The sequence below is a fragment of the Colletotrichum tamarilloi genome (genome assembly GCF_030869305.1).
Source record: "Colletotrichum tamarilloi strain Tom-12 chromosome Unknown Scaffold_277.1, whole genome shotgun sequence".
Classification (NCBI taxonomy): Eukaryota; Fungi; Ascomycota; class Sordariomycetes; order Glomerellales; family Glomerellaceae; genus Colletotrichum; species Colletotrichum tamarilloi.
Window position 1 is genome coordinate 1 of NW_026849660.1, and position 17307 is coordinate 17307.

At 35.9% G+C, this 17307-nt stretch overlaps 3 protein-coding genes across 3 annotated transcripts; 1 reads left to right on the top strand and 2 right to left on the bottom strand.

Annotated features, from left to right (window-relative positions):
* Positions 1-319: 319 nt before the first annotated feature.
* CTAM01_16888 (uncharacterized protein) lies at positions 320-10503 on the top strand (the record flags this gene model as incomplete). The annotated part of the gene is made up of 2 exons (XM_060532880.1): positions 320-870; positions 10449-10503. 2 exons carry the CDS (start codon positions 320-322, stop codon positions 10501-10503), a joined length of 606 nt encoding a protein of 201 aa, XP_060372540.1.
* A 1906-nt stretch (positions 10504-12409) lies between these two features.
* On the bottom strand, positions 12410-13011 carry CTAM01_16889 (uncharacterized protein; the record flags this gene model as incomplete). Its single annotated transcript, XM_060532881.1, has 2 exons — positions 12410-12667; positions 12724-13011. The coding sequence occupies 2 exons, from the start codon at positions 13009-13011 to the stop codon at positions 12410-12412; spliced, it is 546 nt and encodes a 181-aa protein (XP_060372541.1).
* Positions 13012-15481: 2470 nt separating this feature from the next.
* CTAM01_16890 (cholera enterotoxin subunit A2) lies at positions 15482-16219 on the bottom strand (the record flags this gene model as incomplete). The annotated part of the gene is made up of 1 exon (XM_060532882.1): positions 15482-16219. One exon carries the CDS (start codon positions 16217-16219, stop codon positions 15482-15484), a length of 738 nt encoding a protein of 245 aa, XP_060372542.1.
* Between the last annotated feature and the right edge of the window lie 1088 nt (positions 16220-17307).

Sequence of the window (17307 nt, forward strand, 5' to 3'; positions counted from 1 at the left end):
CGATCCCAATACGAAGTTCGCGAACATCAGGGATATCCATCGGGCTCAAATCGAAGCGGGTGAAAAGGAGGTTATCACGGCTGAATCCAGCGACTCTGAATGCCCTAGTGAGGCTGGCAGCTGTATTGTAGTGGGTGTGGTTGAGGATCAATAGTTAATAGTAATGAGGAGGTTGGGTTGTGATCCCATCGTTTTTGTGGTGCCAGAAACAGGGGGGTGCCAGGAAGTGGGTATGTTGACTTATCGGCAATGGAAAGAGCCTCAATCGTCAACATCAATCCTCTTCAGTGGTAAAATCGGCGCCGGCAAGTCTGTCACGATGGCAAACGTTGTGAGTGATCTCAGTCATGACAAAGAAGCTATTGTGCTTTACTTCTTCTGTCGATACGACATTCCAGAGAGCTTGAATCACCGGACAATTCTCGGCAGTCTAGCCAGGCAGTATCTAACCTGCTTTCCTATCGGCAGTGATGTTTTTGCAGATGATTTATTGGTACCTCAACTAGGAGTCGAGGACTTTGTCCACGTCCTGAGACTGGGTTCAATGAAGTACAAACAGAAATACATAATCGTGGATGGCCTCGACGATTGCAGTACAGAGGAACGTCGAATCGTTCTAAGCCAGCTCAGAGAGATCCAGCCATCATCGAAGTGGCACCTGGGAGTTTCAGCCCAACTTTCAGCCGATCAATTCATTAAGACCCGACTTGATCCCATGTGGAATATAATACTTCCCAACGAGAATCCAGACATTGGATTCTTCATCGATTTGGAGATTCAAGCTCGACTCAAAAACGGTCGTTTAGCCGTTGAAGATCCTGGTTTGATCCAAGACATCAAAGCAGCTCTCATCGAAGGGGCAAATGGAATGTAAGTACCGGCTCCTGGAAAGGTAGTACTTGTCCAGGCTTTTGATATTGGTCGATACTCTTACATGTTACTAAGTATGAAACAGGTTTCTCTGGGTGGCTCTCCAACTTGAAGCCATTTGCTGGGAAAACTTAGACTTTGATGTACGAGCAGCAATCAAGTCACTTCCTCGAGATCTAGAGACAACATATGCTCGAATCCTAGAGAGATCGACAATCCGAGATTCTCATAAGTATTATGTCCGAATCCTCAAGTTCCTTGCCACGGCATATGAACCATTGATAACGGCTCAAATACGAGAGATAGCAAGCGTGACTATCGGATTAGAAGTCTAATTCGACCGCGGGATACGGCTAACTGCGCAGGGGCTAATTAGGGGCCCTATTTATAATTATTATAACTAGCCTAACCTACGGTTAGAACCTCCTTTTTATACCTACGCAAAAATTAATATAGTTTAATTAATCTCTTTATTAACTTACGGTTCGAACTAACTACTTTATAATAAGAATACTAATACTAATTAGTAATTAAATTCTACTATTATAAATTAATAAAGTATTTTATTACGTAAAAAAGACGACTTTTTAATACTATACGGGATAGGAGATTTATATTAATTAATTTTATAAAAATAAATAAAAAAAGAGGCGATTTTTAAATACTATACGGAATTAAATAATCGTAGCTTTTTATTACTTATAAAAAGTCGATATTTATTATATTAAATTACGTTAATTAATAGAACTACTTAAGTAACTAGTTTTTTACTATTATTTTAAATAGCTTTTTTATTAAATAACTTTTTTATAGCCGGCCCGTAATTAGAAATTAACTAATTAAATTAATAAAAAGAAATATTTATGTAATAACTACTTACTTAATTAATTAGTATAATAAACGAGCTTAATAATATAGTATAAAAAAGTACTACGTAATTAAAAAAAAAGATTTTTAAATATAAATATTCTTACTTAGTAGTAAAAGTAACTTTATAAAAGTTATAAAATTAAGAGATTTATAATATATAAAAAGGTTTATTATTATAAGGATTTTATAAATATAATTATAAGCTTATAATCTAAGTAACCTCTTTATAACTCTTTTAACTACTCCCCGAGTATTATTTAAGAATATAATATAAGGGGCGGTTTTATAAGGGAAGAGGGGATTTAGAGGTCTTAATAATATTAAATTAAGAGTATTATAAATCTTAGAGATTAATTTAAGAAAAAAGCGGCTATTTTAAAATAGTTTTATAACCTCCTATTAAAGTTATAATTAGCTTAAAAAAAAGTTAAAAAAACGAGGATTTAAAGAAAAAAGAAAAGAATTCTCTAGAGGGTTACTAAGGAACTTTTTTTTTATATTAGCTCTTAATATAAGATTATTAGTTTTAAGAAATTAACTAAGTAATAAAAGGAATTATTAATAAGTAATAATTATTTAATAGTAATTAAGTTATAAAAAAAACTACTTAAGAAATATAAAATAGGGTATTAAGAAGTAATTAAAAAAAAGATTTTTAAAGTAATTAACCTTATTTAGTATAAATAATAAAGTAATAGGTATTTTTAATAAGTTTTTTAAATCCTTAATTTCCTAAGAAGGAGGGCTTAACTTTACTAACTATATTTAACTACTTATTTAGTTTTTAATAGCTTATTAAGCTCTTTTATAAGCTACCCAGCGTTTATTTTTAATTATTTTTTTAGAATACTACCCTAAAAAAGGTAGGTTAAAGAAGGAGGTAATTTAAAAATTATATAGAGTATAAGGCTTAGGAGGTTAGAAGTTAGAACTATATAAAACAGTAGAAATTAGTAACTAGTAAAAATCCTAAGACTAATTATTATATTTTTTTATAGTAATATAAATATTTACTACTACTATTAAAAAAGGAACTACTAAAACTTACCTTTTTATATTAAATAAAAAAGAGGATTTTAATAAGTATAATAGCTAGCAATTTAAAAAGGTAGTAGTAATTACTAAAAATAATAAAAATAAGAGTAATAGTAAGATAATAAAAAGAAGTAGGAATTACTTAGACTTTAATAAATTCGTTAAGTAGTAAAAGTATAGATTTATTATAGCTAGCGCGCGGATTAAATATATCTTTATTAAAATTAAATATATTAGTAACTATTAATATAAGTATAAGTTAGAGTATAACCCTTAGTAAGTTAGGGTAAGAGAAAAGAGAAAGAAACCCGATTTTAAATAGAATCCTAATCTTTTATAAATAAGTAAATATTAACTTAGATTATTAAGAAACGTAAATATATAGGATTATAAATTAGTTTAATAATAAGTAAATTAACGTAGTATTAATCTATTTAATTAAAGTTTATAAGAAAAAGGGGCTATAGGGGTAACCCCTATTTTATAAAATTATAAACGACTTTAGTTACTAATTAAATAAATAGTTTATAAGTATAAGCTTAAGAATTATAAAAATAATTAACGGATTTTTTTATAAGCGAGGGGTATTACTAACGTAATTATAATTATAAAAACTATATAAAATTTTAATAGCAACGATTATAAAAAAGGAATTTATATTATAAAACTAAATATAAGTTAATAAAGCGTATAATTACTTTAATAAATTTAAAAAAAGGGTAAACGACTTAGATTTCTTTTTTATAATTATTAATAATAATCTATTATTATAAAAAGATATATAGAAGTAAAATATAGTACTAGGTATATAATAATTAATAATTTTGCTAATTTTAATTTATAGCTCGTTACCGTTACTAATACGAAATTCAGTATTAATTAGTTAATAAGAAAAGAAATAGATAACCCGAAGTTATTAATAATATATAATAATGTAAAAATCGTATATAAATATTAAAAATATAGTAATAAATATAAAGTAATTTATAAATTTTAAAAAGATTTTTTTAAAAAAGAAATTATACTTTAGGGGGAAGTATAAGGTTTTATAAGAAACCCTAACGATATTTTATAATTATTACGAAAAAGTTAAAATTAGGGAATACTAATATTATTTAGTAATTAATATTATATTTATAAATAAAGCTTTTAATTATTATTATAAAGCGGTATATAATTTTAATTAAAATAACTTTCTTAGTATTATTAACGTAATCTAAAGCTACTTCGAGACCTATAATAAGAATTTAGAGCTCTTATCTAAGCTATAAGCGATTTTTTTTATATTTATAGTTAGGATAATAGAGGGTAAATTATAAATAGAAATTTTCAAAGAGCTTATTAATTAAATCGATAAGCTAGTAAAAGCTTAGCTAAATAAGGGGATTAATAAGTAAAAAGTTAGATATTTTTATACTATAGTTTAGTATATATTAAAAATAAAAATAACTCTATATTAAATACCTAAAAATTACGAAATACTCTACTTAAGGCTAAGATTTAGTTTTAATATTAAAATAAGAATACTATACTAAACTTATTTCTAAGTATATAATAGCCCTTATTAATAATATTAAGTTAATTAGATATATAATAAAAAAAGAAAAGAGATTAAGTATAGTAATTATTAATAAAGAGGCCTAGATTTATTAAATAAGTAGAGATTTAATTTATAAATAAGGTAATAAAAGAAGTAATACTTTATTTATAAAAAGGATAGATATTAATTAAGTAATTATTTTAAAAAAGAATATATTAAATTATATAAATAATATAAAAAGTCGAGGGTAGTAAATAGTAAAACTAGCTTTTATTAGTTTAGCTAATTCTTTATTATATATAAAGGTAAATCTGGGGATATAGAACTTAATAATAATAGTTATAGTAGTAGCCTAGAGTATTTACCCCCTATAAGAAATTCAGAAAATAAAAAAGATCTTACTCCCTATATTAACGAATTAGATTATAATAAAATTAACGATATTAACTACTCCTTTTTTACTCCGTTAGCTTCTAGAGGATATATAAAGCTAAATAAATAAAAAATAATAAAAGCTCTTAATAAGTAAGCTTTTATTTATAAATAATAAGGAAAGGTTTTTTAAATAACGGATCTAGAGGTAAATAAAAGGACGAATTTAATAATATAAAATTCTATTTTCTTAACGCTTAAGGAGAAGATATTACCTTTATTAATATTAAAAAAAAAAAAATAGTACTAAGAAATTCTAGGGGTAATTAGAGGGATCTTTTTTATATTATTTAAATTATTTAAGTACTAAGCTTATATAAGTATTTTATATAAGCAAAAAGTACGGCTTTGATAATTTCTATAGGATTATTTTAAATATTAGAGTATTATAGTAGTTAATAAAAAAAAAGGGGTAATTTTAAGTACTATAAAAAATCGTATTAGTAATACTTAATATATTAATAGCGGGTATTATAAAAATTAGTTTCGGTTTAAGTAAGGAAATCGTTACCCTAGGTATAATAAAAATAGAAACGTATTTTAGAACGATAATCTTTTATATTTTATTTATTAATACCCTATTTTTTTTATACTTAAAAAATATAAATTAACTAGGTATTATATTTAATAATATAAAGAATAGAATCTTTAGTAATAAGTATTTTAAAATAGTTAAATAATAATAGGGGTATATATTTATAAGGCTTATTAATAATACGAAGTTAATTAATTATTTAATAGAAAATGAGCTTAGATAATTATACTAGAGATTTAGGTATTCGTTAGTTACGAGGTTATATAGCTTTTTAAAATAATTAAATAATAATAATATCGAAATAGGGGCGCTAGAGTAGTTAATAAAAGTGTGTTATTAATATTAAATAAATACGCAGAGCCTACGTAAATTTAAATTTAAATTATATAATAAGCTTAATTTTAATTAGGAAATCGTTATTAATGTTTTTTATTTGAATAGTTAACTAGTTTTATATATAATTAACGAGGTTATATTATTTTAAATAGGGTAATTTTTTTAGGATTTATAAGTAAAAATAGTATAAGTAGCCCTATAAAAAAGCTAGATTAATATATATTAAGGACCGCTAGATAGTATTAAAATTAATACTAATATTAGTTTTAAGTTAATAAAATTTAGGGAAAATACGATAGTTTATAGTATATAGCTAAAAGTCGTGCTTATAGAAGCGTACTATAGTATTAGAAAAGTAAAAAGGGTATATTAATAGCTAAAAAGGGCGTTTAGAATTATTAAAAAGGAAAATCCCGATTTTATTAATAACGAATGTTTCTAAATAGTACTTAAGTACTATAATAATATTATAGGGCTTAATAAGCTTATACTAATACTATTAGTATTTAGAGTATATTTAAGAACGACCTTAGTTTTATTATTATTACTAAATATAAGCTAACGAGCCTAAGTAATTAAAAAAGTAATATAAGTACTGCGCGAGGTAAGTATAAAAAGGTAGGTTAATAAGGTAATTACTACGCGCAATAGGCCTAATATAGGGGCTAATTTAAATATATCCCTAAATTTAAATATATAAGTATAGTACGAAATTACTTAGTAATAGGCTAGGCTATATAAATTAATTTTTATTAACGAGCGGTTTTATATAGTTATAAAAGATTATAACTAGCTACTTAAGGTATTAATTATAATAATTAAACTATATTATATAGATCTTATTAAAGTAATTTTTAACTTATAAAAAAAAAAAAGAACTAGGGGAAATAGTATAACTTATAATAGAAGTATAAAAAATTATTTTTAACGAAATTATTATAATAATATTAATAAATAATAAGGGAGAGGAAATTACTAAAAGGGTATTAATATTACTAGCGAAACGTTATAAAAGATTATAACAGTAAGCCCTAATATAGTAATTTATTATTAATAATAAGGTATTTAATACCTTTTATATAATAAAAAAGAAAGCTAATTTTAAGTTAGTAATTAAACTATATAAAGAAGGTATTATTATAACTACTAAAAAGCTATATAAGGGATTAGATTTTATTAAAATAAATACTTTGCGCGATCGAGGGGTTTATTAATTTATTCTTTATAACCCTAAGAAATATAAAGGTCTTTATATATTTAAATTGCGAATAGTACGTGAAATTAAGGGAAAAGGAATACCTTAACTATATAAGAAATTTAGGTATATAATTTAGGGGTATAGCGATATTAAAAAGGTAACGCTATTTATATAATTACTTATAATATAGCACTATAACTAGCGATTAATAATAGTACTAATAATATTATTATAAAAAAAGGGATATAAGATTTAGAGCTATAATATTACTTAGGCCTATACTTAATTAGTTATAGGGTTTCTAAAGAAAATCCTAGTTTATTTACTAAAGGAAATAGTTAGTAAGTACTTAGAAAGTACGATTATCGAAGTACTTAAACTATTATATAGGCTCGTAAAATTGGGTACTTATTAATAAGCTATATATTATAATTTTTATATTAATTAATTATTAATAGTTATATTTACGTACGACCCGTACTTATTAGTTTTTAAGTATAAAAGTAAATAATTTAGAATTATTAAAATATAAATTAACGATATATTAGGCTTATTTAATATTAATTTTATAAAAAAAGAGAATAAGGAGTTTTAAAAAGCGGGCTTTATAATAAAGCTAAAAGAGGTTTTTATAATAAATAACTTATTAACGTTTAATAGTAATATTTTTATAATTAAAGGGGAAACCGTTATTTTTTAATAAAAGGGGTAAGGTAAGAAAATTACCTTTGTTAATCTAAATATAATTAATATTAAAAATCAATATAAAGCTAAGCTTATATAAGGGGTATATATTACGAATATATACTAACCTAAGGCAACTTTTAATTATACTAAAGTAGTATAGGCTATAAATCTAAATAAATAAAATATTAAAATATTTAATAAGTAGCTTAAGTAGTAATAAACGAATCTTAATCGAGGCCTCGTTTATTATTTAATTAACCTCGCTATTAGTAAGCTTTATATCTTTATTAATAGGTTATTTATAAATAATAACGATTTTATTTTATAATTAAAATATATTATTATTTTAGTTAATAAGAGTATAGGCGAGAGCGAATTTTTTATATATAGTAATATAATTTATTATTTATTAATTAAAAATAAGTAAGTAATAAGAAGTATACTAATATTAAAAGTTTATAATATAGTTAATAGTATTAACTTTGTTTATATAATTTTAATAACGCTAAGGAGGATTATTAATTAACTTAACTTTTTATTAATTTTAATAGTTATTTATACTAATTTTTATTTATTATACGAATGCTTTATTAAATTAGGAATAATAAAAGAAAAGAGGCTTATAATTAATATTATAGCCCTTAAGTAATTATATAAAAAGCGTAAGATCTTTAAGATTTATTAGATTAATAATAATAATAACTTCGCTAACATTTTTATAAAAGTAGTACTTAATAAGGGGTTAGAATAATTTATAAATAATAAAAAAGTTAATATATAAATAAAAAGATAAGTTATATAAAAAGAATAGAAAAAAAGGAGAAAAAGAAATAACTTAGTAAATAGGCCTAAGGTTAAATTATACTTTTAATTATAGTAAATAAATTAATAAAAAAAAGAGAAAGTTAGTATTAAATTAGAAATTTAATTTAATTACGGGATATAACTAACTACGTAGGGGCTAATTAGGGGCCCTATTTATAATTATTATAACTAGCCTAACCTATAGTTAGAACCTCTTTTTTATACCTATATAAAAGTTAATATAGTTCAATTAATCTCTTTATTAACCTACGGTTCGAACTAACTACCCTGTAATAGGGATACTAACAGTGACTATAGGCCAAGACGAGTATGACCCAAAAAGGTAAATAAACAACATTACTAATCTTCTTACTTTCTGCGGCAGCTTAGTTATAACGGACGAAGAGGAGGGTACCGTAAGATTTGTACACCACAGTGCTAAGAGCTTTTGCCAAGGTTCTCTGGGTAACATCTCGATCTGGCAGTTCACCGCAGAGGAAGCTCACAATGAGCTTGGTGGCACCATCCTGACATATTTGAACTACTCTATCTTTGAGACCAAGCTTTCAAGAAATGTGGTTCCGGAAATCGACGCTGGGAAAATCTCGACTGGGATCATACGTCAAACATTCCACGATTCACGGAGTTCTCTAAGATTAGCGGGGAGTTTCTTCAAGCCAAAGGGACGCAGCCGCCAGATTGGGCACATTCTTGCGCAAAATTCCAAGGACACGGGGATTGTTGTTCCCGACCATCCTTTCCTCTCATATGCAAAGGAATTTTGGTTACTACACACACGGTATACGATCGAGCCATCTACCCAACGCTTGTGGTTCAATCTGATCGGTGAGGTTGACCTTGCGAATCTCCGAACCCATCCCTTGGTAGCGGCGGCCTGGGCCGATGTGGAAGTACCCCAAGAACCTGCTGCTTTTGCAGGCTTATTCTGGTCTGTGCAAAACTCCCATATCCCAATTTTTGATCATGCTATCAACTTGGGTAAACATGCTTCTTCATTCACCTCACAATTCCGCCGCATAGTGGCACTTCGTCGGATGTTCAAATCACTTTCGTCACTTTCGTCACTATCACCTTCCTCGGGCGATAACCCTCCAGTATCACCACGTCCGATTATAGAGGCACACATGATCTCACACCTACTCCCGATCTCAGTATTATTAAACACCTTCGAGTTTACCAAATGGATGGAATCCCATATTGAGCCAGCGAAGTGCAGCAAGACACCCACGAGGAATACCAGCCCCCTAAGCGCTCACGATAATTCTACAATCGAGCTCTCTCCAGGGTCTATCGAATCCCCCGGGCCATATGAATTGGATGCGACAATGACACAAATTGCTGTCCTGGAAGGCTTCCCTGTTACCCTAGATGTACCCCGAACATTCAAGCTCCTCCCCAAATATCCCATACACCAATTCGTGGACTTTCCATCATCGATATCTCAGGCATTCCTTTACACACTGCAAAGCAACGTCCCACACGAGATGTTTCTGAGAAAGTTTACTTCGCACCTCAATAGCGGACTGGATCTCAAGTCACTTAGCAACGTAAGAGTCTACTCTATCCTCAAAGTATTGGTAGAATCTCGTGAGCTTAATTCACTTCTTGTTTTCCAACTCCGAGAAAGATTGGTGAATTCGATTCGCATCGAAGATGGAATGCGGAACCAGATTTTCCGTCGTGCCTGTTTCATGGGGAACTTCGACATCGCTGTTCAGACGCGACCTCGTCCAGAAGCGGAGGGCTTGAGACCACCATACAGGGGTGATGAGATTAACCTTGTACTACAAAATGTATCGGAAGAAAGATTCAAGCTTGCAACATGGCTAGTCAATGATGGTGCATCATATCCGTCAAACGACATCGATGCCTCTGGATGCTATTGCTCCACCCTTCGTCGGGCCATGCTGCTGAGGAACTGGCACCTAGCGTCAGCATTGCTTGAGCATGGGGCTTCGACAATGGGACTGGCTAGATTTTGCTCTCGAATAGAGTTGACCCATTTTTGCGTCTTACACAACGACCTGGACGGTATCGTATTCCTGGCTAAGGCAACGAAAGGCAAAGCTTTAAATACACCCTCTGCCGGGTCCGTGTTCAACAGCTTCACTCCAATACAGCTCGCGGCTTTCAGGGACTCTGACTGGTGTCGACTCCATTCTATTCGAGCCCTAATGGCTGAAGGTGCTAGGCTTTGGTCCATGACGACCGATAGCTATATGCTCTCAATCGAAGAGAAACTGGAAAGGCTTGTTATCAGCACTGCCGAAAACTCCGCACGAGACGCTGGGGAATACCTACATTCCCTGAGAGGAATATACGCTCAAAATAAGAAAGTCCTAAAGGTCAGCAGTAAGATTGTTTGTCTTGTTGCAATACTCGTTGGGAAGTTTGTCTCAAAATACCGTCAGGCTTTGTCTCAGCCGCAGCCAAGCAACGAGGAAGTTCTAGGGTACTTCAGCGATTCTGTGGTTTTGATGAGTATCTTCCTCAAATCGCCCAGAGCCCCAGGTTTTCACAAGACAGACTTGATTCTGTCTCTGCGAGAAATTACAGGGGCCTTATCGCGCCTTGACACCGTCTCAGACCCCTCTTCCCTTGAGGGGCCTTTCAAGTCGACACCGATCACGTGGAAGGTACAGATGAGACTTCTACAAGTTGTCGATCTCATCTTGAAAAGCACAATCTCGGCTCAGTCTGAGCAGCGGCCAAGGAAATCCCATGTGATACCCGAAATTCTGTGTGCAGACCTATTACATACATCCATAGCCTCTAAACCCACTGCCTTGGATGGAGATTCTTTGGCGTCGACAAGCCAATTCGCACTACAGTTCAAGTACTTTCGAAATATTCTAGAAGACGGCTTCAACGCAAATGGTCTCACATGGCTCTTGCAGTGCTTACTCATCCTTGGTAAAAAGTTCTCAGGAGAATCTCTGATTCATTTCGCGACCGATCTCGACCTCACCTATATGAGTAACTCATGGCTTGACAGAGGTGAAAGTCCGCATCCAATTCCAGTCAGTATACGGGAAAGGCTTCGGTGTTTTGGCTGCAGAAAGGACACTTTGGATATGCTAGACGAGGTGTTGATCTCTTTCAAGCTGATGTATCGAGCTCCATTGAATGGGCCCCTCATTCGCTAAAGACAAGGGGCCAACTGTTCCTATCGTTTGGAAGAATCAACATAAGTTCTGATGTGAAGGCTGTTTGGGAATCAATGACGAAGGGATATTTAAGAAGTCTGGCTTCGTTGATTATGATACAATGAGAATCTTGTGATGGAAAGAAAGACGCTGTCCGCGTATGTGGGTATTGATAGAGACGGCTGCTGGCTCAAGGAGTTTGCTTGAGTTGATGGAATTTATCTCGGCTGAACCGGCTCTGAGTTTTACTTGAATTGTTGAGTCAATCACGTGCAACAAGGCGGAAGTTTTCTCATCAATGCGTTTTCTTACTAAATATCCTTGCTGTCTCCCGATGAAGAAATGCCTTGGAGAAAACAAGTAACACCCATATCATTTTAGCAATGACAAAGACTGTGTGAGCTACCCTGAAGTGTCCCTTGGCGTATTCCATTCTCTCTCCTATCAGAATCATTGATCATGTAGACTTGATCGCATATGCCGCGTTCTTGATCTGCCGCCCCTGCCTCGAAAAGCATGGCGAGGCCGCCAGATATGAAGTACCTCTTTCTCTATATTGTAAGGCTATAAAGCATAATTGATCCTCATTATCTAGCCGCAGAGATCCTTGGCCCAGTGGTTCTCATCAGCGAATTTCTTGGCAATAGTCTCGATATTTTCTTTGGGGTTACGAGTACTCTGGTGATTAAAGAGAGCTCGCGCTGTGTACCACCTTTGATTGGATTCACAGAGCGCCAATAAGACTGTGCGAAGGCGAGAAAATATCAAATATTCACACGCCCACTGGAAAGAATGCATTAATGTGGTCATCTCATGTAAATGGGACAGCACCACTATCTCAGTCAATCGCTCTACGTCCAAGTGATGATAGGATATGTACATAAACAATCCATCACTAAATTAAATAATTTGATAATCAATGCACGAAATCTTTCTTAGACTTTTTGCTCAGGTTGGGGGATGCTCATTCCCGCTGTGGCCTCGTAGCCTTTGCTTGCGATAGCAGTCTGGGCCTCACGAAACTCTGCCTCCTTTTCTTGTTGAATCAGGTCGCAGCACCCACAGCAGCAAGCGGTAGCAAGATCGACGAGACAGCTGCCCTGGAGATTGTACTTCTCACGAAGGTTGGCGCGCTGAAGGGCGAGAGGGATCCAATGGAGGCCAAAGCAAGTGGAACCCCAGAACATGAGACACTATGAAGCAAGTCAGCTTAGCACAAACGTCGAAGTACCTTGCTGTATTGACGTACAGAAGTATTGATAGGCTCATAGCCCGTGAGGCTGCCGTTCTTACGAAGACGGTGATGGGTTTTACCAAAGGTCACGCAAGGAACACAGCAAGTGATGGCGCAAAGGTCGATAGGGTTGAAGCAGCCGAAAAAGCCGTTTTGCCAAGGTCGAGAAGTCTCGGGAGACTTCGAGTTGACGTGCTCGCTAGGGCGAGCGAGAACGTCATTGAAACGATCCTTCCATTCATTGAGGTCGTTGTGGTCGATGGGGCCGTTGTTGTGGGTGTTAGCTTGAGCTGGGGTGGCCATTGTGGAGTTATGTGATAAGAGATTCAACGTGAAGGAGTGTAGAGAAAAAGGTTATGAGGTGGGGAATGGAAAACAGTGGGAAGGAGTGTGAGTTGCCAAGAAGAAATAGACAAGTCATTCTGGAATTGTCTTTCTCTTATAATCTCAAAGTGCCGTGCTGGTGGTTCAACGGCTGATCGCCATTTGAGACAAGCCAAAAGTGACCCGACATCCCTGATTTTAGCGTCATCAAGGGGATGTGATGGAACTCCTGATAAGCACAGAATCAGGGACCGGATTGCCGTTTTCAAATGAGGTTCGAACGCCCTGTGGCGCTGCGGCGGCAAGCTTGAAGCTTTTGATTTGGCAGCTGTATCAAAAGGCTAAAGCGCCACCAATTTGCCGTTGTATCGCAGGACCGGATGGTGGAAGCCTACGCGAGCTTACGCACTGTCTAGCACTAGCGGCAAGCCTCTGGTGCTCGCAATAGCGGAAAAGTTGCGCGTTTACGAGATGATCGTCGCCCTCTCAAGTTCCCCTGCATCATGATCCTCGGATCTTAGGAGTATCATTTCACACCACATAGATGTTATATCTTTGTGTTGGTGTCGCTCCTGGCAAAGATCCAAAACTCGGCCCGAAACTGTCCTTGATGCTTGATAGTAAACATGAGAGTTATCTCTGACTTCCCCGACCTAGGCAAGCCCTAGATAACGAAGTGCTTCTACTTTTATATGGGCTTCTTAGGTTGCTCCGGCTTAGAAGCCTTCCCGGCGTTTACTAGCCTCTCCTTTTGCCTGATATAGTGATTATTTCCCTGGTGCTTAGTCTGTGAAACATATATTCTTTAATAGCAATTGATAGTATTTGCGTACCTCTCTTGTACCTTTACTATCTCTCGGTGTTACAATCACTATGAGCTTCCGAAGTCGAGGTGTTTCGTGTGCTTTTCGGAAGACCTGATAGTTCGTAGACCCTTTGTAAGTACTTTCGGGTGGCGTCCGAGCCTTGCGAATCATCATCTTGAAAGGCCTTTTCTATCGATTTGAATTTTTGGCCGCTAGGGGCTCGTTACGGCGGATTGAAGAAAGACTGGAAATGCTTATTCTTCAATCGCGGACTACCTAGATACCAGGCGATAAGTTGCGGAATAATGCAAACCCTGAAAGTGGAATTTGAGAAGCCTTCTCTAGTGTTCAAGGTCAGCCACAAAATTGTATGCCTCGTGGCAACAGCCACTCGCAATTTTGTATAATCAAGCCCCGGAGTTCCAGGTGACAAGTCTAGTGCTGGCTGTGCGGGAAATGACGGGGGCTCTGTCGCGTCTCAAAACAGCCGACTTTGATGACTTGCAAGAGTCCTCTAAAATCCAAAGACAAATCGGCTTACTCCTTCTGGCGTGGAAGTTACAAATGAGAGTCTTACAAGTGACGAATTTGTTGCTGGAAAACATCATCGCGATGCCTTCTGAACACAGATCGAGGTAAACCAGTATAATGCCCGGCTTCAAGATTCTGTGTAACGATCTCTTACACGTATCAATAGCCAATAAGCCAACTGCTTTGCCATAGTACAAAGATCCTATGGGATCGATGTTTGTGCTACAATTTGGGCATTTAAAACATCCTGGAAGAGGTTTTCTACGAGATGGACCTACCGTTTCCCCTGCAATGCTCTCTTATCCTTGGGGCCAAGTTCCCGCCAAAAGCTTTGGTATACTTTGCTTCTAGCCTCGACATGGCTTGTATGCCTGACTCTTGGGATATGAGCGGTCTGAGTTCTCCCCAGAATTCCGTCACCATACGAAAAGAGCTCCGATCTACGGGCTGTGACGATGATTTTCTGGATACGCTTGAGAAGATGGTGCATGATATGCTCTTCAAATAATAATCCACGCATGCCCTCCACACTGAAATATAATATCATTGCAGAATAAAGTAGGAGAGAGACAGTAGATTCCGATGGAGGTTTGCCTTTGATCGTCCCCATTCAAATTATACGTACAAGCATCAGACAGCTCGCGACCCGCCCGTTCGTATACGCCAGTGCGCCAGTGTCGTCTATTCTAACACCAATGGCTTACCTGTAGTAGGATCCTACATAGAATTCGGAGCTCCGTAACTGAGGAGCAAATCATGATTCATTAGGCTGTTTTGAAAGAGGTAGCGATTATGAGCGTGAATCACAAATACTCAAAGGGGGCAAACGAGGTTTCTTGACGATACATGTCCTTTGTTGTCCGAGCTATCTTTGAATATCTTAAGACAGACATATGAAGATAAATGAGACTCTCAAGATATCAGCAATGGTAAAGACTGTATGGCCTCCCTTAATCCATTCCTATCCCTTCCATTCTTATCCCCTAAGTCCTGAGTTAATCAGAACATCAATAACCTCGACTAATTCCTTCTGCCTCGCCAGGCATGGCTAGTGCAGAAACAAGAGTGCCCTTCCAAAACCAGGAGCTCACAGGATACTCGATCATCGGAATTTAACCGCAAAGGTCCTTGGCCCAGCAGTTCTCATCAATGAATCTCTTGGCAACAGTCTCGGCATCCTCCTTAGGGTTGCAAGTGCCCTGGCGAATGAAAAGAGTGCGGGCAGCATTTCCACCGCCGCAGCCTGCACCACCCTGAGCAAACGCGTTCCAAGGGGACAATGTCCAGGCACGGTGACCGGCAGGGAAGCCAGCAAGGCTGGGCATGGAGTTGGTGGGTCTCAGGCCGTTGTAGATCCGGCCCTCATACTCGTTGTTATCCTGCAGTCCGCCGTCCGCAACGCCGTTGGTGTAGTGTCTCCAGCGGATGACCTGGTCCCAGCTGAAGCCTCCGAGCGCCGCGTACTCCTGCTCGTTGGGGTACGGGCTGAACTCGCCCAGAGTGCCGGAGACCTGGATGAAGTTGGCCGCGGCCGCGATCTCGTAGACGTAGCCGTTGCCGTTGAACATGTTGCTGAGGAAGCCGACGGCGGTGTCCTCGCTGGCGGTGGTGGAGACGTAGCCGTCATTGTCGCGGCTGGCGCCGTTGTCGGCGCCGACTGCGTGGTTGTACATGCTGACGTTGGGGACGATTTGGAGGATCTGGCTGGCTCCTCTAGGAGCGAAGAGACCGGCGGCGCGCATCTCGGTAGGGGTTCTGGTATCGGCGCGCCAAACGCTGAACTGGGCATTGCAGATTGCAGTCCATAGTTGGAGCACAAGCACAACGAAAAAGTTGTTTAGGGATATCATGTTGACGACAAACCGTGTAAACGGCAAGACAAATTGTTGACGAAGGAGAAAAGAGTGTAAGACAAGGCTTGAAAAGCAGCCAGAGTCAATGAGAGATTGGGATGAGGTCGGTAGTTAGACTGATAAAGAGAGTGATGATTATGGTGATACAAAGTGTACGTAAGTTGGTGAGAAGTCATGCTTTCTTTATACTTACCATGTTGCATATGATTCTCAGTGTTTCTGTCTTAAGATAGCATCGTGCCTGAGATCTCGGTTGGGGCTTCTAGTCGCCGAGCACCATCAAGTCGAGAAAGGGCATGACGGGAATCCCGAGACCGAGACTAACTGCCGGCACCAGAAATCCGTACAAGTTTTCCTGTCTAAGCCTCTACGGAGCACTCCAGCTTGGCTCTGTCAAGACGAGACGAGTTGTCACCAGACACAAACTATAGCCAAAGCCGCAAAAGATTGCCAACTAGACCAATGTTGGAAAGTTCTATGAAAGTAAATTAAACATACACAATTTATTACACCTCGACTCAGCTATGAATCGTTTCTTTCAATATTGACAGGGCTTCAACACCGTTAGCATCCTCCCTTACCCCCCAAAACTTTATCATAGCTATGCGGAGACATGTCCCGTATTTAGCTATACGGACAGCCCTTGGCGGTCGCAGTGTTTCTTGGCACCGATAGACAGGCTCGAATGGCTGAACGAAAATGGCTATCCCATTCTCTCACATCAGACGATTTCAAGCATGACCAGGATGGGGTCGACGGCTATTGGACGATACATGTCAGTCACAGCTGATAGGAAAGCCTTACGGCATGGATGACGAAACAAATATCTCTCAGCACAATGTCCAATACTGCGTGGATTAGATTGTGGTCTGAGCTGATAAGTCAACATACCCACTTCCTGGCACCCCCCTGTTTCTGGCACCCACAAAAACGCGAAAATCCACCACAACCCAATGCCCACCCCCAACCTCCTTTTATCACAACATTTTCAATTCGCGTCCAAATGGGCTCATCTTTTGCACATGTCTTCTTCTATATATAATGCCTCAATATACCGAAGATCAGCTTCGTCAGGCTCTCGAGGA